General features: G+C 42.7%; 1 protein-coding gene across 1 annotated transcript in view; it reads right to left on the minus strand.

Annotated features, from left to right (window-relative positions):
• The window catches only part of LOC124553492 (protein PRRC2A-like), a 1,723,518-nt gene that overhangs the window by 1,551,439 nt on the left and 149,806 nt on the right, over positions 1 to 22,273 (minus strand). The window contains exons 18-19 of the mRNA XM_047127347.1: positions 13,439 to 13,610; positions 2,801 to 3,050 (exon numbers count right to left, since the gene is read on the minus strand). Coding sequence (XP_046983303.1) covers positions 2,801 to 3,050; positions 13,439 to 13,610 — 422 coding nt within the window. The remainder of the gene's footprint in view (positions 1 to 2,800; positions 3,051 to 13,438; positions 13,611 to 22,273) is intronic.

The following is a 22,273-nucleotide window of genomic DNA, read 5'->3' on the forward strand; positions in this document are numbered from 1 at the left end:
ACTCATGTGGATGACCTCAGACTTTTCGTTATTTAGGGTCAACTGCCACTGTTTGCACCATTCAGATATCTTTTCTAAATCATTTTGCAGTTTGTTTTTATCTGATGACTTTATTAGTCAACAAATGACAGCGTCATCTGCAAACAATCGAAGATAGCTGCTCAGATTTGTCTCCCAAATTGTTTATATAGGTAAGGAACAGTAAAGGGCCTGTAACACTACCTTGGGGAATGCCAGAAATCACTTCTGTTTTACTCGATGACTTTCTATCAGTTACTACGAACTGTGACCTCTCTGACAGGAAATCACAAATCCAGTCACATAACTGAGACGATATTCCATAAGCACGCAATTTCACTACGAGCCGCTTGTATGGTACAGTGTCAAAAGCATTCCAGAAATCCAGGAATATGGAATCAATCTGAAATCTCTTGTCAATAGCACTCAACACTTCATTTGAATAAAGAGCTAGTTGTGTTTCACAGGAGTGATGTTTTCTAAATCCATGTTGACTGTGTGTCAATAGACCGTTTCCTTCGAGGTAATTCATAATGTTTGAACATGATATATGTTCTAAAATCCTGCTGCATATCGACATTAATGATATGGGCCCGTAATTTAGTGGATTACTCCTACTACCTTTCTTAAATATTAGTGTGACCTGTGCAACTTTCCAGTCTTTGGGTACGGATCTTTCGTCGAGCGAATGGTTCTATATGATTGTTGAGTATGGAGCTAATGCATCAGCATACTATGAAAGGAACCTAATTAGTAGAGAGTCTGGACCAGAAGACTTGCTTTTATTAAGTGATATACTTGTGGTTAAAGAATTACTGTAATTTGCGTATTATGAGAGTATGCCATCTGAAGGCGACAGCATGTTGAGGATCCATTAAAACCCATTGTTCGTGGTACAATTTGTTATAATTAAATTTCAATTACTAATATAGCTATGATTAAAGCTTTTATGACATGATAACATTCTATATACAGACAATTTCAAAGCGTTGTCGCTTTAGCGCAATGAGTAGCGTCACAGATTCATGACAAAATTTATTATGTAGTGGTTCGTGTCCCACTACATCCAAATATTTTTTTATAACCTTCACCGTTTTAATAGGTTCTGATAGTTTCTTATTAGTTTAATATAATTATGTACTATAACATTTGATGTTATGTAAATGTAAGTGTGCTCCTTTTAAGGAGTGAGTTTCTTTAATTGGCATAATCTGCGGGACACCTTGCACTAATTGCAGTAAGATATTTTACACTTTCTTTTTTTTTTTTTTTAAGTTTTGTAATTCATATGCAGAGATTCTGCTGCTGAGTAGGAACAATGATCAAGTAAGAATGACTTTAGGGTTTCACTAAAAAGCGATGAAATAATTTTTATCTTGTGTGGAGAACTATTGTAATTTTGTATCACAATATTTGTAATGGGTTTATATAAGCGAATGTCCTTATTGGCTGGACATGGTACGTTCCTTTTTGCCTTATAATGTTTCCATGGATACTGAAGTTTTTATTTGTGTATACTAGAGACAGAAAACCTGACTAGCAAATGGACAAGGCAGGAGAGCGCATTTTAATAGATCTAATATAGGAATTTTACACCCATCAATTTTGTAAACAGAGTGACTTGCGAGCCAGATACAGCCGACAACTGTCACTGGAAAGCGTTACGATTCCATATACCACACTGCGGCTCATGTAACACATGCGCAAGTGCCCCAGGGAAGTGTGGTAGGTCCGTTGTTGTTTTCTATCTACATAAATGATCTTTTGGATAGGGTGGATAGCAATGTGCGGCTGTTTGCTGACGATGCTGTGGTGTATGGGAAGGTGTCGTCGTCGAGTGACTGTAGGAGGATACAAGATGACTCAGACAGGATTTGTGATTGGTGTAAAGAATGGCAGCTAACTATAAATATAGATAAACGTAAATTAATGCAGATGAATAGGAAAAAGAATCCCATAATGTTTGAATACTCCATTAGTAGTGTAGCGCTTGACACAGTCACGTCGATTGAATATTTGGGTGTAACATTGCAGAGCGATATGAAGTGGGACAAGCATGTAATGGCAGTTGTAGGGAAGGTGGATAGTCGTCTTCGGTTCATTGGTAGAATTTTGGGAAAATGTGGTTCATCTGTAAAGGAGACCGCTTATAAAACACTAATACGACCTATTCTCGAGTACTGCTCGAGCGTTTGGGATCCCTATCAGGTCAGATTGAGGGAGGACATAGAAGCAATTCAGAGGCGGGCTGCTAGATTTGTTACTGGTAGGTTCGATCATCACGCGAGTGTTACGGAAATGCTTCAGGAACTCGAGTGGGAGTCTCTAGAGGAAAGGAGGCGTTCTTTTCGTGAATCGCTACTGAGCAAATTTAGAGAAACAGCATCTGAGGCTGACTGCAGTACAATTTCACTGCCGCTAACTTACATTTCGCAGAAAGACCACAAAGATAAAATAAGAGAGATTAGGGCTCGTACAGAGGCATATAGGCAGTCATTTTTCCCTCGTTCTGTCTGGGAGTGGAACAGGGAGAGAAGATGCTAGTTGTGGTACGAGGTACCCTCTGCCATGCACCGTACGGTGGATTACGGAGTATGTATGTAGATGTAGATGTAGACGGATGCAGGCTGCAGTAGGTACTGGGATATGAAGCAGCTTGCACAGGATAAAGTAGCATGGAGAGCTGCATCAAACCGGTCTCAGGACTGAAGACCCCCACAACAACAACAACAACTGAGGTCATAACAAGTGGCGATACCCCACCCCTCCGCCAGTCACTCACCCCTGTTCCTCGTCGGGGGCTGTGCTGCCGGTCCGTTTCTCGTGGGCCAGTTGGGCCGCGGCGAGACGTCCTCTCCCGGCGTGAAGCTGACCCTCTTGGGCGTGGAGCTGGCCGGACCGTCCGGCTCGGGCAGGCCCTGCAGCGACCCCCTCTTGAAGATGGGTGGCGGCCCCTCGCCCGCCCCCACGCCTCGGCTCCTGCGGTGCGGAGTCCCGTCTGCACTCTGCTCGCGCCGTGGAGCCGCAGCCTGCTGTAAATTGCGAGCTCGTTTTCCTCTGTTTCATTTTACACTCCTATATCCGGGAGTATTAAATGATGAAATTCTTGTAATACAAATAAGTAAAACTAATATACCATCTGGTGAGCGAGATGTACGAGACAGGCGAAATTCCCTCAGACTTCAAGAAGAATATAATAATTCCAATCCCAAAGAAAGCAGGTATTGACAGATGTGAAAATTACCGAACTATCAGTTTAATAAGTCACAGCTGCAAAATACTAACGCAAATTCTTTACAGACGAATGGAAAAACTGGTAGAAGCCGACCTCGGGGAAGATCAGTTTGGATTCTGTAGAAATGTTGGAACACGTGAGGCAATACTGACCCTACGACTTATCTTAGAAGAAAGATTCAAAACAGACAAACCTACGTTTCTAGCATTTCTAGATTTAGATAAACCTTTGGACAATGTTGACTCGAATACTCTCTTTCAAACTCTGAAGGTGGCAGCGGTAAAATACAGGGAGGGAAAGGCTATTTACAATTTGTACAGAAACCAGATGGCAGTTATAAGAGTCGAGGGGCACGAAAGGGAAGCAGTGGTTGGGAAGGGAGTGAGACAGGGTTGTAGCCTCTCCCCGATGCTATTCAATCTGTATATTGAGCAAGCAGTAAAGGAAACAAAAGAAAAATTCGGAGTAGGAATTAAAATCCATGGAGAACAAATAAAAACTTTGAGGTTCGCCAATCACATTGTAATTCTGTCAGAGACAGCGAAGGACGTGGGGGAGCAGTTGAACGGAATGGACAGTGTCTTGAAAGGTGGGTATAAGATGAACATCAACAAAAGCAAAACGAGGATAATGGAATGTAGTCGAATTAAGTCGGGTGATGATGAGGGAATTCGATTAGGAAATGAGACACTAAAAGTAGTAAAGGAGTTTTGCTGTCTGGGGAGCAAAATAACTGATGATGGTCGAAGTAGAGAGGATATAAAATGTAGACTGGCAATGGGAAGGAAAGCATTTCTGAAGAAGAAAAATTTGTTAACATCGAGTATTCATTTAAGGGTCATGAAGTCGTTTCTGAAAGTATTTGTATGGAGTGTAGCCATGTATGGAAGTGAAACGTGGACGATAAATAGTTTTGAAAGAAGAAAATAGAAGCTTTCAAAATGTGGTCCTACAGAAGTATGATGAAGATTAGATGGGTAGCTCACATAACTAATGTGGAGGTATTGAATAGAAATGGGGAGAAGAGGAGTCTGCGGAGCAACTTGACTAGAAGAAGGGATCGGTTGGTAGGACATGTTCTGAGGCATCAAGGGATCACCAATTTATTACTGGAGGGCAGTGTGGAGGGATAAAAATTGTAGAGGGAGACCAAGAGATGAATACACTAAGCAGATTCAGAAGGATGTAGGTTGCAGTAGGTACTGGGAGATGAAGAAGCTTGCACAGGATAGAGTAGCATGGAGAGCTGCATCAAACCAGTCTCACGACTGAAGACCACAACAACGACAACAATATACCACCAAGAAACACGAAAAATTACATACAGTATAATCAAAATCTTTCTATTATTAATCCAATTAGGAAGCTTTGTAAAATAATACAAATTACTATTTATATCAGATGACTTTACACTCCTGCATCTTCAAGTGCCTCACAATTACTGAGATCCTTAAGAGGACATACTGTGACAAAATATTCTACTCGATCCACAACACATACAAGACAGGCGAAATACCCTCACACATCGAGGATAATGTAATAATTTCACTTCCAAATAAGTGTGAATATTACAAAACCATTAGTCTAGTAAGTTACAGCTTGCGAAAGAGACACTGACTATTTACTGAAGAATTAAAAAATTGATAGAAGCTAACCTCAGGCAAGATCAGTAGGACTCTAGGGAAGTGTAGGAACACACGAGGCAAAACTAACTCTGCAGTGTATCCGAAAACACAAACTGAAGAAAGACAATTCTACATTAGTATTTGTAGAATAGAGAAAGTTTTTGATGCTGCTGACAGGAACAAACACTTTGAAATTTTGAAGTTAGCACAGGTGTAATACAATGAGTAAAAAGTTAGCTACAACTTGTACAAAAACCAGACTGCAGTTATATGAGGCAAAGGGCATGAAAGGGAAGAAGTTATTGAGAGGGGAGTGAGACAGGGTTGTGCCCTACTCCAAATGTTATTCAATTTGTACAATGAGCAAGCAGTAAATGAAACCAAGGTGAAATCTGAAAACAGAATTGCGATTCAGGGAGGGGGAAAAAAAACACCTCTTTGAGGTTTGTCGATGACATTGGAATTCTGTGAGAGAGGACAAAGGCCATGAAAAAGCAAGTGAACAGAATGGATAGTGTTTTGAAAAGAAGCTGCAAAAAAAGATATCACTCAAAGTAAAAGAAGGGTAATGTCATGAGGTGTAATCCAATCAGGTAGTGCTGAAGGAATTAGTTTAGGAAATGGGGCGCTACAAATAGCAGATAAATTTTGTTATTTGGGTAGCAAACTGATGATGTCTGAAATAAATGTAAAATTGAGACTTAAAATACAAAGAAATGCAGTTCTGAAACAGAGAAATTTGTTAACATCAATTATACTCTAAGACAAAAAAAAAAAAAAAAAAATGCACCGAGAAGGATTTATCTCACTGGGATGGAAATCAGTAGATATGAGGCATGTTCTTTAAGGTCCGTTTGAACATAAGTACGCAATGAAAGGTTATTTGAAAAAAGTAAATTTATTTCTAGAAAGTACCGGTACAAACTTCACTCTATTTTTTGACATAGTTGCCAAGTTTGTTCAAACATGTATCATACCTCTCAACCAATTTTAAAATACCCTCTTCATAAAAACTTGCCGCCTGCTCCGATAACCAAGAGTTCACTGCTATTTTCTCGTCGTCATTGTAATGGTTGACACTGAGGTGTTCTTTGAGGTGGAGGAACAGATGGTAATCGCTCGGCGCAAGGTCAGAACTGTAGGGTGGGTGGTCTAAAACTTCCCAGCCAAAACTGTCCAATAACTCGTGGGTCTCACCTGCAGTGTGAGGTCTTTCATTGTCATGGAGAAGGAAAATTCCTTTTGTCAGCATGCCATGTCTTTTGTTTTGAATCGCTCTGTGTAGCTTTCTCAGGGTTTGGCAGTATGCTCCCGCATTGATAGTGGTTCCTCGTTGCATGAAGTTGACCAACAGAACACCGTGCCTATCCCAAAACACTGACACCATGATTTTGCACTGGGACGGAGTCTGTTTGGCCTTCACCTTTACAGGCAAGTGTGTGTGTCTCCATTCCACGCTCTGTTGCTTCAATTCGGGCGTGACATACGAAACCCATGTTTCGTCTCCAGTTACGATCTGGCTCAACAAGCTGTCACCTTCTTCGTGATAACGAGTCAAGAACTTCATCACACACTCAAAACTATGGTTTCTTTGGTCCTCTGTTAGGAGTTTCAGGATCCAATGGGAGCACAGTTTCCTAAACGTTAGGTGTTCAGAAACAATGTTATAAAGCACTGATATTGACTCGCCAGGAAATTCGTTTGAGACACCTGTTATTGTGAAGCTCCTGTTTTCACGAATCCTCGCTTCAACTGAAGCCACCAAATCAGCCGTAATCAAAGAAGTGCAACCGGAGCGGTCCTCATCATGGACGTTGTCACGACCATATTTGAATTCTTGTACCCACTTACGCACTTTGCTTTAACTCATAACATTATCACCATACACTTCACAAATCTGTCGATGAATTTCTGCAGCAGACAGGTTCCTTGCTGAGGAAAACCGTATCACTGAGCGAGCCTCACACACGGCGGGCGAGTTGACAGTTTTAAACATTTTGAAATGCACTGAATAGAACTGTGCAGGTTAGCTACAGAGCTGAAACTGAGCACAGTTGTTCCCGAGTCATGCCGGGACACGATGCACGCTCTCGTTGTGGTACGTGTGCGAACTACTAATGTCTACAACAAAACGGACCTTACTTAAAAAACATGCCTCATATGACATACATGTACGGACAAGTAAAGGATTACAGTTTCAGAAGAATTTGTTGCTTTATTGAACAGAAAGAACTTTACAAGCTGAGCAAGTCAATAATGAGTTGGTCCATCTTTGGCACTTAAGCAAGCTGTTATTCAGCTTGGCATTATCTGACAGATTTGTTGTGTTCTCCTGAGGGATACCGTGCTAAATTCTGTCCAGTTGGTATCTTAGATTACCAAAATCCCAAGCTGGTTGGAAGACTCTGCCCATAAAGCTCCAAACGTTCTCACTCGGGGAGAGATCTGGCGACATTGCTGGCCAAAATAGGATTTGGCAAGCACAAATACAAGGAGTAGAAATCTTGTCATGCACAGAAGGGCATTATCTTGCTGAAATACAGGGTGTTACACAAAGGTATAGCCAAACTTTCAGGAAACACTCCTCAGGCACAAAGAAAGAAAATATGTTATGTGGACATGTGTCCAGAAACGCTTACTTTCCATGTTAGAGTTCATTTTATTACTTCTCTTCAAATCACATTAATCATGGAATGGAAACACACAGCAACAGAATGTACCAGCGTGACTTCAATCATTTTGTTACAGGAAATGTTCAAAATGTCCTCCGTTAGCGAGGATACGTGCATCCACCCTCCGTCGCATGGAATCCCTGATGCGCTGATGCAGCCCTGGAGAAAGGTGTATTGTATCACAGCCATCCATAATACGAGCACGAGGAGTCTCTGCATTTGGTACCGAGGTTGCTTAGACAAGAGCTTCCAAATGCCCCCATAAATGAAAGTCCAGAGGGTTGAGGTCAGGAGAGTGTGGAGGCCACGGAATTGGTCCGCCTCTACCAATCCGTCGGTCACCGAATCTGTTGTTGAGAAGCATACGAACACTTCGACTGAAAGTGCAGGAGCTCCAACATGCATGAACCACATGTTGTGTCGTACTTGTAAAGGCACATGTTCTAGCAGCACAGGTCGAGTATCCCGTATGAAATCGTGATAACGTGATCCATTGAGCGTAGGTGGAAGAACGTGGGGCCGAATCGAGACATCACCAACAATGCCTGCCCAAACGTTCACAGAAAATCTGTGTCGATGACGTGATTGCACAAATGCGTGCGGATTCTCGTCAGCCCACACGTGTTGATTGTGAAAATTTACAATTTGATCACGTAGGAATGAAGCCTCATCCGTAAAGAGAACATTTGCACTGAAATGAGGATTGACACATTGTCGGATGAGCCATTCGCAGAAGTGTACCCGTGGAGGCCAATCAGCTGCTGATAGTGCCTGCACACGCTGTACACGGTACGGTAACAACTGGTTCTCCCGTAGCACTCTCCATACAGTGACGTGGTCGACGTTACCTTGTACAGCAGCAACTTCTCTGTCGCTGACATTAGGGTTATCGTCAACTGCACGAAGAATTGCTACGTACTGATGTGCTTGATGCTAGTACTGTAGAACAATGAGTCGCATGTCAACACAAGCACCGAAGTCAACATTACCTTCCTTCAATTGGGCCAACTGGCGGTGAATCGAGGAAGGACAGTACGTACTGATGAAACTAAAATGAGCTCTAACATGGAAATTAAGCGTTTCCGGACACAAGTCCACATAACATTTTTTCTTTATTTGTGTGTGGGGAATGTTTCCTGAAAGTTTGGCTGTACCTTTTTGTAACACCCTGTATATGGTTTTCTGTGAAGGGCAATAGAACGGTGCACAGAGTATCATCTATATACCTCTGTTCCTTAAGGGTACCATGGATGACAACCAAAGGGGTCCTGCTATGAAAATAGAATGTCACTCCAGACCACCATTCCAGGTTCTCGGGCTGTACGGTGGGCGACAGACAGGTTAGTATCCCTCTGCTGTCCGGGGTGTTTCCAGACATGTCTTCACGGGTCACTGGGGCTAAGATCAAATTAGGATTCATCACTGAAGAAGTGGGACTCATCACTGAAGACAATTCTACCCCAGTCAATGAGATTTCAGACTGCAAATGTGTCTGCAGATGCTCTGGACAGCAGCAGGATACCAAACTGATTGTTGCCCGCCATACGGACTGGCAACCACAAGTGGTGGTCAGCGGTGCCATTTCATTTCATAGCAAGAAACGTATGGTTGTCATCTGCAGTATCCTTACAATACTGGGATACTTCGTATAACACCCCAAATACGAGGGTCAGTCAAGTGAAAACCTTAAATTTGTAATAACAAATAGAAATATCGCACCGTTATCCTGTAAGTTGGTAAGCGTGCTACAAACAGCATGCAGAATGGCCTGTAGGCGGCAGCATAGTGCAGATGCACACATACCGTCGCAGTATCAGTATAAAGATGGCCGCCCCACTTGCGACTTGCACCAGGGAAGAACAGCGTTCTGTTATTCGGTTTTTGCGTAGTGAAGGTGTGAAACCTACTGAAATTCATCGACGAAGTGAAGGTTCAGCACGGTGATGCGTGTTTGTCACAGCAGCAAGTCTACGAATGGAGTAGGAAGTTGGCAAATGGTGTGACTTCAGTGGAAGATGCTCCTCGTCCAGGTCAGGCACAACGAGTTGTGACTCCACAGAACATTGCAGCAGTTGAAGCCATAGTGAAGGAAAACTACTGAATGACATTGCAGCATGTTTACAGATTAGTCACGGGTCAGCACACCACATTGTGCACGATGTGCTCCACTTTCACAAAGTGTGTGCAAGATGGGTGCCACGGCAGCTGACTCCTGAAATGAGAGAACGACGTGTCGATGCTCGTGAAGAACTTCTTCGGCGCTTTGAATGAGAAGGTGATGGCTTCCTTGCAAGAATCGTTACTGGGGACGAAACCTGGGTTCGCTTCCACCCGAACCACCAACCGGAAACGAAGAGAGCGAACAAGAAATGGCGCAATTCCTCATCACCAAAACCAAAGAAGGTTATGCTGACTCTCTTTTGGGACGAAAAAGGCGACATTTTGGAGCATTACGTGCCTAGAGGAACCACTGTCACCAGTGCATCGTACACAGACCACCTAAAAAATCATCTGCGGTCTTCAGTCAAATCAAAGCAACGTTGATTGCTGTCAGCAAGTGTCCTTTTGGCAACATGACAATGCAAGGCCCCACACTGCCCGTACGACAGTTGCAACAATCAGAGACCTGCATTTTGAGTGTCTTCCTCATCCACCGAACTCACCAGGCCTTGCCCCAAGTGATTTCCACATGTCTGGACCACTCAAAGACGCAATGGGGGGAATGAAGTTCCGTTCTGATGAAGAGGTATGCCACGCGGTGCACGAGTGGTTGCGCGGACGAATGGTTGAAATGACTCTGAGCACTATGGGACTTAACATCTGTGGTTATCAGCCCCATAGAACTTATAACTACTTAAACCTAACTAACCTAAGGACATCACACATATCCATGCCCGAGGCAGGATTCGAACCTGCGACCGTACCGGTCGCGCGGTTCCAGGTTGTAGCGCCTAGAACCGCTCGGCCACCCCGACCGGCTGCGCGGACTACCAAAAAGAATTTCTAAAGGAATTTATGCACTTTGTAAGCGCTGGAGGACTTGCATTGGGCGTGGGCGAGATTATGTTGAAAAGTGGTACAGCTTTGTACCACTTCTGCACAATCAATTATATTTAAAAAAATATTTAAGGTTTTCATTTGACTCACCCTCATATCTGGAGCCCCTAATGACTTCCCTTTGGTAGCAAAAGATATAAAAAAAATTAGTTATTCTGACCTTGACGGGAGCTACTCATGACAAAATATTATCACTATTGAAAGTCTGACTAACAGAAATACTATGTAACTGACAACGTTTATTATAAGGAATGAACTAAATGAAAGACTATCAGATGATACAAAGCATGAAACTCTAAATAAAGAATTCAAAATATGTGCCTTGAAAAGGTTAACACCCAGACAAGATAAAGTGATCAGAGGTAACATTTATCCGAGAAGAGAGTTATAGCCGCATCGAGCCGTAAGTTCGCTGAGACTACAATGCAGAACTTCAATGGAGATGTTAATTTGCTCTCTTGTAGACGTTATGATAACAGTATGCCTATTGACCACTTCTAGATTGTTTCTGACCAGTCTGGAGTTTTAAAGCTTTTGTAGTATCTTCTTGACTTACAAATGTGTGATAACAGTTACCGTTTAGTCAGACAATGGAACAGTTGTTATACGTGAAGGAAAAGTAAGTCGTATGATACTTAATCAATTCTGGGACTTAATTGCCATAATCTGTGACAGTCACAAACATTGAAGTATACAGCAACATACCAACCACTGACATAAACTCTACAAATAGCCTTGAGTAAGAAACATCTACACGTGATCATGAAGAATTTATGTATGTATCTTTTGTGATGATACACAGACAGACAATGTGATAGTTTGCGTGTGTGTTGTATTCTACGCAACTGAGGAGGCACAGTACCTGATATCATCAAAAACATGACTACGACGCAAGAGACGCAGAACAACATGTACACAAACACCACACAAAATATTTAAGTAAATATTTGCACTTGACAACAGGAAAAAAATCCTCGAAATGCGTCGTGCTACTCATGAAAAAGTACACTACTAGCCATTAAAATTGCTACACCACGAAGATGACGTGCTACACACGCGAAATTTAACCGACAGGAAGAAGATGCTGTGATATGCAAATGATTAGCTTTTCAGAGCATTCACACAAGGTTGGCGCCGGTGGCGACACCTACAACGTGCTGACATGAGGAAAGTTTCCAACCGATTTCTCATACACAAGCAGCAGTTGACCAGCGTTGCCTGGTGAAACGTTGTTGTGATGCCTCGTGTAAGGAGGAGAAATGCGTACCATCATGTTTCCAACTTTGATGAAGGTCGGTTTGTAGCCTATTGCGATTGCGGTTTATCGTATAGCGACATTGCTGCTCGCGTTGGGCAAGATCCAATGACTGCTAGTAGAATATGGAATCGGTGGGTTCGGAGGGTAATACGGAATGCCGTGCTGGACCCCAATGGCCTCGTATCACTAGCAGTCGAGATGACAGGCATCTTATACGAATGGCTGTAACGGATCGTGCAGCCACGTGTCGATCCCTGAGTCAACAGATAAGGACGTTTGCAAGACAACAACCATCTACTTGAACAGTTCGATGACGTTTGCAGCAGCACGGACAATCAGCTCGGAGACCGTGGCTGCAGTTACCCTTGACGCTGCATCACAGACAGGAGTGTCTGCGTAGGTGTACTCGAACGAACCTGGTTGCACGAATGGAAAAACGTCAATTGTTCGGATGAATCCAGGTTCTGTTTACAGCATTACGATGGTCACATCTGTGTTAGGTGACATTTCGGTGAACGCACATTGGAAGCGTGTAACCGTCATTGTCATACAGGCATGTATCACCTGGTGTGATGGTATGGGGTGCCATTGGTTACACGTCTCGGTGACCTCTTGTTTGCATTGACGGCACATTTCAGATGTGTTACGACCTGTGGCTCTACCCTTCATTCGATCCCTGTGAAACCCTACATTTCGGCAGGATAATGCACGACCGCATGTTGCAGGTCCTGTACAGGCCTTTTTGGATACAGAAAATGTTCGACTGCTGCCCTGGCCAGCACATTCTCCAGATCTCTCACCAATTGAAAATGTCTGGTCAATGGTGGCCGAGCAACTGGCTCATCACAATACGCCAGTCACTAGTCTTGATGAACTGTGGTATCGTGTTGAGCAGCTGTACCTGTAGATGCCATCTGAGCTCTGCTTGACTGAATGCCCAGGAGTATCAAGGCTGTTATTACGGCCAGAGGTGTTTGTTCTGCGTACTGATTTCTCAGGATCTATGCACCCAAATTGCGTGAAAATGTAATCACATGTCAGTTCTAGTATAATATATTTGTCCAATGAATATCTGTTTATCATCTGCATTTCTTCTTGGTGTAGCAATTTTAATGGCCAGTAGTGTATGTAACTTCTGCAGTGTTTCACTATTTAAATAATGAGTGACAGGTGCAGGATTTCCAAAAACATTGATAATGACATATGAAATCGAGTCAAACATTTCTACTTCCCAGACAGATACCAGTTCCAATAACATCAGCAGTTTTTATTAGATAATAAACCTTTATTAAATAAGAAACAAGTCCCTGACAAGTATTTTGGTGCCTATAATGTGCATATGCATAAAGTGTGAAAATGCAAGTGGGTATGCTATATGTAACTTTTACAGCTTAAAATGTTATATCCCACATTTTACACCATTTTCTTGACGTCCTTTGAAAAGTGTGAAAGAGGGTTTTCACTGTATGTATAACTCATGGCATGTTTTCAGTATGAGAGAATGTTGGGTTTGCCAGTACAGTAAATGTTCTTATACCGATGGTAAGACAACAGAGAGTCAGAGGTCACCCACCTGGTGCGCAGCCTCCTCGTATATGGTGGGGGTGGAGGTGCGCTCCGAAACGGAGTGGCTGCGGATGCCGGCGACGGTGTTCCGGTACGGCGCGCCGCGCACGAACGGCTGCTGCTGGGCGTCGTACAGCTCCGGCAGCACGGCGCCCCGCGGCAAGCTCAGGCTCAGGCTCCTGTGGGCAACAGGCAGTGTCACGTTTGTAAACAAACCATCCAACATCTCTACCATACACTCGGTACAGCTCGACTGCACAGGGGTGCAATATACGCGGGAAGGGAACACGCTTCTGTACATCGGTAGGCCACACCTACTCCCGACCCTTCACCACACGATTAGTACTCGGCACAGCTTGCTCCGTTCCTGTCACAGGCTTATCCTATTATGTCAGACCCGAGACCACCTGTGAAATTAGCCGTGGCACGCATCAGCTCTGTTTTAACTACTGTGAGGAGTCATTGAAAAGTAACAGGATTATTTTTTTTCATTTCATGAGCTTTGTAGAGCTGATTTTCAATTTTTTTTATTTTGTTGGTACACATGCCCCTGGTGTATGTTTGCATTTTCAAGTGTTTTAAAAATTTCATTTATTGTTGACAATTGAAAAGGTTATATGTGTTTGGAGTGCCCGGCAAAATTTCACTTTCGGAAAAATATGGATCAAAGATTTTGCATTAAAATTTGCTTGAAAAATGGAATAAGATGCAGAACCGTATCTGAAATGTTGACCATGGCTTTTGGTAAGAGTTTGGAGAGCCAGGCAAAATTTCACTTTTGGAAAAAATGGAGCAAAGATTTTGCATTAAATTTTGATTGAAAAATGGAATAAAGTGCAGAACCATTTTTGAAATGTTGACCACGGCTTTCGATAAGTCTACCACAAATAAGACAACAGTTTACAAGTAGTACAAACATTTCAAAGAGGGTCGAGAAGACGGTGAAGATGACCACCCAGGATGCCGTAACACATCAATTACTGATGACACTGTGGAAGAAGTAAAGAAAACAGTTCTGGAAAGATGCCATATCACCACTACAGAGATTGCTGACGATGACACCATACTGTTTGGCTTATGAGAAGCAGTTATTTGGATGTTTTGGGCATAAAACATGTACCAGCTAAGTTTATTCCAAAATTGTTGAATTTTGACCAAAAACACCATCGCACAGACATTGCTCAGGAACTGCCAAATGAAGTTGACAACAGTCCACAACTTCTAAAGGTTGTAACAGATGACGAATTGTGGGTATACGAGTATGACACTGAAACAGAGGCCCAATCGTACCGATGGAAACTGCCGGTAGAAACGGCCGAAAAAAAATCGACAACTTCTATCAGATGGGAAGTCCTTCTCACTGTTTTCTTCCATTACAATGGGATAGAGCACCATGAGTTCCTCTCATATGGTTGTGCAGTTGATATAGAATACTACCTGGAAGTTTTGCTCCACTGGCATGGAGCAGTTCAAACAAAACAACCAGAATTGTGGCAAAACAACTCGTGGAAATTCCATCATGATGATGCTCCCATTCACACCTCAGTGCTTGTTCATGATCTTTTGGTGAAAAATAAAACCATTATGTTTCCTCCTCCACTGTATACACTGGACATAGCCCCCTGCAACTTCTTTCTATTCCAGAGGCTGAAGACAACCACAAAAGGATATCGTTTTGCCACCACCGGTAACATAAAAATGGAATCATTGAAGGAGCATAATGAAAATTGAGTTCCAGACTTTCCAAGATGGGAAAAAGTGCTGGCACAATTGTGTTATATCTGAAGGGGACAAAATTGATGTTGATGAATAAATAAACATTGTTTTAAAAAAAATTCTGTTACTTTTTGATCACACCACGTCCACACCATTTTTATGCGGGTGTGACCATCAACCAGCTGCCCACTTGATTCAGTGGCCTCGTCCAAAATGGAATTGACACTGTTGAGCATAGGTAATTCCAATTTTTGAGAAGTGCTATTGATGTGATGCACACAACTGTAGGTCTATATCACTAACATCAGTCCACTGTATAATTCCACAACATACAGAGTGCAGGTAGACTGGCAATGTCAAGGAAAGTGTTTCTGAAGAAGAGAAATTTGTTAACCTCAAGTACAGATTTAAGTGTCAGGAAGTCGTTTCTGAAAGTATTTGTATGGAGTGTAGCCATGTTTAAAGGGAAACATGGACGATAAATAGTTTGGACAAGAAGAGAATAGAAGCTTTCGAAATGTGGTGCTACAGAAGAATGCTGAAGGTCAGATGGGTAAATCACGTAACTAATTAGGAGGTATTGAACAGAATAGGGGAGAAGAGAAATTTGTGGCACAACTTGACTAGAAGAAGGGATCTGTTGGTAGGACATGTTCTGAGGCATCAAGGGATCACCAGTTAAATATTGGAGGGCAGCGTGGAGGGTAAAAATCATAGAGGGAGACCAAGAGATGAATACACTAAGCAGATTCAGAAGGATGTAGGTTGCTGTAGGTACTGGGAGATGAAGAAGCTTGCACAGGATAGAGTAGCATGGAGAGCTGCATCAAACCAGTCTCAGAATTGAAGACCACAACAACAAACAACAGGGTGCAGCAAAAAACAGTTAACAGAAAATGTAGAACAGTGTTTTGTAGCTTTGATGCTTTATACAAAGTAATCTGCCCAACTGAAATTGTTGAAAGTGCCCTCCTTTCCTAGACACTTAATACATCGTTCAAAGACAAATTTACATATTGCATCACGTAACTTCCTGTTATTGCCTGAAATTTTTTCAAATTCTTGTTCAATAATATTCCTTATACGCTGTAGGTTTAATAGTTCCGTAGTGAAAACATTGTCTTTCAGTGCTCCGCCATACCCCCCCCCCCCCCCCCCCCCACACACACACACACATCAATATCGCATGGCCTAAGACCCTGTGACCCCACTTTCCTATCCACTTTTGAAAACTGCCATCCAAAGATACACATACATATGATCTATAGTATGGTAGAGCACCAACTTAATACTAGATGAGGTTGTTTCATTCAGCTTCAAATCCAGGTGTTCTGTCTTAACTCAGTGATAACTTCTCTTAACATTTCAAGATAGTTTCCCACAGTCGTGGTTCCGTGTAATAAAAAAAGCTCCTAGCATTGCTTTCCTGCATATCGGAACCCAGACTGTAACTCCAGGAACATTAAACTCCTCCTCAATAACAAATCACAGATTTTCAGAAGACAAACACACGTAATTGTATTTGTTGACTCTATCATTTAACTTAAAATTTGTTTCATCAGACCACAGGATTGTTTTGTAGGAGTTAGGATCATTTTCACTGCTGATCCTCAGTCAATGTCATCCTCATTTAGGGTATGTAACAGTGTAGGCTTATAAGGATTCAGATGTAATGTTTGTAACATTCTTCTTAAATTACTGTCAGAAAAATGTAGTTCCTCAGAATATCAGCCTTCGGCCAATAAGGCCTTTGTCAAAAATTGACAGCTTACACACACATACACACACACACAAACACAACTCACACACACAACCTCAGTCTCTGGCAGCCGAGACCACGGCCAGATACTGTAGTCATGTGTTTGAGTTGTGTTTGTGTGAGTGTGTCCGGTACAATTGGGCCTTCACGGCCTGTTCAGGAGTAGTTTAGTTTCCTATTATAACATTTATCGAGACTGAAAATCTCTGTAACAGTTGGCATGAATTCCATCAATAACAATCAACTGTAACTCTCTTCTCCTTCCATTTACATCACTTCTATTTCTGTAATATGATACATCTCAACACATAATACCTTGTCTCCTGTCCAAAATTCATTATGTACACGAGTTAACACCTACATCCAACATAGGCATGCCAACTTACGACGTGCAGCACAGGACACGTCACGTACCCTGCGATATCATTTATTTACGCGTAAAGTAAACTCCGTCCCCAATGCGTCCATCACAGCCACCTGAGCACTGTGTCTTCCGCTGGCAGCGGCATCACCAGATGCAGTATGGAGGGGTGTGGGATCAGCACACGACCGTCCCGGCCGTTCTCAGTTCCTGTGACCAGAGCCACTACCCCTCACAAGGAGAGGTCCCCAGAGGTGCGTTGTTGTTGTGGTCTTCAGTCCTGAGACAGGTTTGATGCGGCTCTCCATGCTACTCTATCCTGTGCAAGCTTCTTCATCTCACAGTGCCTACTGCAACCTACATCCTTATGAATCTGCTTAGTGTATTCATCTCTTGGTCTCCCCCTACGATTTTTACCCTCCACGCTGCCCTCCAATGCTAAATTTGCGATCCCTTGATGCCTCGGGACATGTCCTACCAACCGGTCCCTTCTTCTTGTCAAGTTGTGCCACACACTCCTCTTCTCCCCAATTCTATTCAATACCTCCTCATTAGTTATGTGATCTACCCATCTAATCTTCAGCATTCTTCTGTAGCACCACATTTCGAAAGCTTCTATTCTCTTCTTGTCCAAACTATTTATCGTCCACGTTTCAATTTCACACATGTCTACACTCCATACAAATACTTTCAGAAACGACTTCCTGACACTTAAATCAATACTCGATGTTAATAAATTTCTCTTCTTCAGAAACGCTTTCCTTGCCACTGCCAGTATACATTTTGTATCCTCTCTACTTCGACCATCATCCATTATTTTGCTCCCCAAATGGCAAAACTCCTTTACTACTGTAAGTGTCTCATTTCCTAATCTAATTCCCTCAGCATCACCTGACTTAATTCGACTGCATTCCATTATCCTCGTTTTGCTTTTGTTGATGTTCATCTTATATCCTCCTTTCAAGTCACTGTCCATTCCGTTCAGCTGCTCTTCCAGGTCCTTTGCTGCCTCTGACAGAATTACAATGTCATCGGCGAACCTCAAAGTTTTTATTTCTTCTCCATGGATTTCAATACCTACTAAGAATTTTTCTTTTGTTTCCTTTACTGCTTGCTCAATATACAGATTGAATAACATCGGCGACAAGCTACAACCCTGTCTCACTCCCTTCCCAACCACTGCTTCCCTTTCATGTCCCTCGACTCTTATAATTGCCATCTGGTTTCTGTACAAATTGTAAATAGCCTTTCGCTCCCTGTATTTTACCCCTGCCACCTTTAGAATTTGAAAGAGAGTATTCCAGTCAACATTGTCAAAGGCTTTCTCTAAGTCTACAAATGCTAGAAACGTAGGGTTGCCTTTCCTTAATCTATCTTCTAAGGTAAGTCATAAGGTCAGTATTGCCTCACGTGTTCCAACATTTCTGCGAAATCCAAACTGATCTTCCCCAAGGTCGGCTTCTAGCAGTTTTTCCATTCGTCTGTAAAGAATTGGCGTTAGTATTTTGTCGCCGTTACTTATTAAAATAATAGTTCGGTAATTTTCAGATCTGTCAGCACCTTCTTTCTTTGGGATTGGAATTATTATATTCTTCTTGAAGTCTGAGGGTATTTCGCCTGTCTCATACATCTTGCTCACCAGATGGTAGAGTTTTGTCAGGGCTGGCTCTCCCAAGGCTGTCAGTAGTTCTAATGGAATGTTGTTTACTCCTTGTTTTGACTCAGTTCTTTGAGTGCTCTGTCAAACTCTTCACACAGTATTGTATCTCCCATTTCATCTTCATCTACATTCTCTTCCATTTCCATAATATTGTCCCCAAGTACATCGCCCTTGTATAGACGCTCTATATACTCTTTCCACCTTTCTGTTTTACCTTCTTTGCTTAGAACTGGGTTTCCATCTGAGCTTTTGATATTCATGCAAGTGGTTCTCTTTTCTCCAAAGGTCTCTTTAATTTTCCTGTAGGCAGTGTCTATCTTACCCCTCTACATCCTTACATTTGTCCTCTAGCCATCCCTGGTTAGCCATTTTGCACTTCCTGTCTATCTCATAGATAATATTGTGGGGAAGGCGAGCCAAAGGTTGTGTTTCATTTGCAGGACACTTGGAAGATGCAACAAGTCCACTAAAGAGACAGCTTACACTAAACTCGTTCGTCCTCTGTTAGAATATTGCTGCGCGGTGTGGGATCCTTACAAGGAGGACATCGAAAGGGTGCAAGAAAGGGCAGCTCTTTTGCATTATCACGTAATAGGGGAGAGAGTGTGGCAGATATGATACGCAAGTTGGGATGGAAGTCATTAAAGCAAAGACGTTTTTCATCACCGTGAGATCTATTTACGAAATTTCAGTCACCAACTTTCTCTTCCGAATGCGAAAATATTTTGTTGAGCCCAAGCTACATAGGTAGAAATGATCATCAAAATAAAATAAGAGAAATCAGAGCTTGAACAGAAAGGTTTAGGTGTTCGTTTTTCCCGCGCACTGTTTGGGAGTGGAATCGTAGGGAGATAGTATGATTGTGGTTCGATGAACCCTCTGCCAAGCACTTAAATGTGAATTGCAGAGTAATCATGTAGATGTAGATGTACATGGAATAACTGTAACACACACACTTTTACAGTTACAGTGTGCCAGCTGAGTGCACAATGCTGAGTTGTGGTATTGTGTAATCTGCTGGTACAGTGTAACTGCACAAGAGAGAGAGAGAGAGAGAGAGAGAGAGAGTGTGTGTGTGTGTGTGTGTGTGTGTGTGTGTGTGTAATCTTGCTTCAAAATGAATTTGTCTGAAAACTAAATTTTGTTTATGTGCCTTTCAACCATCCTATGATTTATTTAAACTAAGGAAAAACTAGGGTGGGATGTAACAAAAAGGATGATTGCTATTCACCATATAGCAGAGATGCTGAGTTGCAGATAGGCACAATACAAAGAGTGTCACAAAATAAGCTTGCAGCCAACAAGGCCTTTGTCAAAACACTTGCAAGCGCACACACGCGCGCGAGCGCGTGAGCTTGCGCGCGCGCACACACACACACACACACACACACACACACACACACACACACACACACACACACAAAACTGGGTGGGGGTAGGTATGAGGCTAGGGGAGGGAGAGCAGCGTAGGTGTGGGGGGCGGTAATGTGCTAGAGAGTGTGTAGGGTAAATGCGGAGAGAGGCTAGGGCACCGAGGTGCAGTCAGTAGCTTAGATGGTGGGCAGGGTAGTGATATTTTTTTTTTTTTTTGGGGGGGGGGGGGGGGGGGGACAGTTGCGGAAAAGGAGAGAAGTAAAAACTGTGTGGGTGGAATAGACAGCTGCGTAGTGCTGGAATGGGAACAGGAAAGGGGCTAGATGGATGAGGACAATAACTAACGAAGGTCGAGGCCAGAAGGGTTATGGGAACATAGGATATACGAGGTGTGACAATAAAGTAATGAGACTGATTTTCTTTGCAAGATGTGGCAACCCTGCAGGCTTGCATGGGCACAATATCTTTGATCTTAGTCTATAAGCTGCTTCTAGTCCAAGCAGCACATCGATGCCACTGCTCAGTCGTGAGTTGTGCTGTAATAAGTTAACACGTGTTTGTGTCTCTCGTCACGGAAATAGAACCGCATAATATTGCGCAACAGTATTCTATTTATTTTTGGGTTAAATTGGGTGAAAATGTGAGGACAACTTGCAGCAAGCTTCAGAAGGCTTTTGGGGAGGAGGTTATGTCAAGAGCTCAAATTTTTCGTTGGCATAAAATGTTTAGTGAAGGCAGAACGAATGTTGAATATGAAGACCGCAGTGGACTCTTCCCTTAAGTTTCGGGTGTGCAGCCACAATAAATCTCCTTCTTCTTCTAATATTTCGGCCGTATAACGTTCGGCCATCTTCAGAGTGAGCCTCAAGACTGCCGCTCCAGTGCTCACTTCGTCCTTTTATACTCATGTACCTCACAACTTCGCATGTGGCCACAGATGCAAATGCGCCAGAGACGTGCATAATGCGTGAGTTGTATCTATGACTTCGCAGTCGATCTGTGTTGGCATATCGATGTATCCTTGTGAGCTGCACCGTGACGACATCTTTGTGAGTTTATTACAGTAAGTACCGGATTCCATGATTTATTAAGATTGAAACCACTATCTCTATTTATTAAATTCGTCGTCAAGCAAATTTCAATTGCCTCCTTCACTATCGAGTCCCAAAAGGATGGTGTAGTTGCCAAAATTTCGACGTTGTCATACAACATACTGTGACCATTATCAATACAGTGCTCTGCCACTGCCGACTTGTTAGGTTGTAAAAGCCGTGTGTACCTCCGGTGATCTGTACATCTTTCTTCACATGGAATTTTGTAAACATTCACATGGAATTTTGTAAACTCCAGATTTTCGGAGCAGCAAATCATCTTTGATGGAGCCCACGAGTGCAGCTGTCTGCGGAGGATGAATAATCACTTTTACTTTGTGTCTGCCGAGAATCCGTCCTATTTTTGGTGAGAGGCTACCCATATATGGCAGGAAGGCCATCGATTTAAAGGTTTCTTCATCTTCTTCTGCTTTCTTTGTGGCCTCTTTCGGTTTCATTTTCATTGCCCTCTGTATTTGCTGTGGAGAGTACCCATTGTCTTCAAACACTCTTCATAAGTGGGAAAGTTCATCTTGCAGACTGCTTTCGTCAGAAATAATAGGTCGGAGAGCCTATGTTACTCACTATGGGGCGTAGAGGAACGTCTTTCTTGTGGACCTTTGGTAATCCATAAAGTGTAGGAGGCACCGGACCACTTGGTTTCAATCAGAGCGATAAATAGAGATAGTGGTTTCAATCTTGATCAATCATGGAATCCGGCACTTGCTGTAATAAACTCACAAAGACATTGTCACAGTGCAGCTCACAATGATACATCGATATGCCAACACAGATCGACTGCGGAGTCATAGATACAACTCGCGGATTATGCACGTCTCTGCCGCCAACCACTGTCTCTGGCACATTTGCATCTGTGGCCG

Source organism: Schistocerca americana, chromosome 11, assembly GCF_021461395.2.
Source record: "Schistocerca americana isolate TAMUIC-IGC-003095 chromosome 11, iqSchAmer2.1, whole genome shotgun sequence".
Lineage (NCBI taxonomy): Eukaryota > Metazoa > Arthropoda > Insecta > Orthoptera > Acrididae > Schistocerca > Schistocerca americana.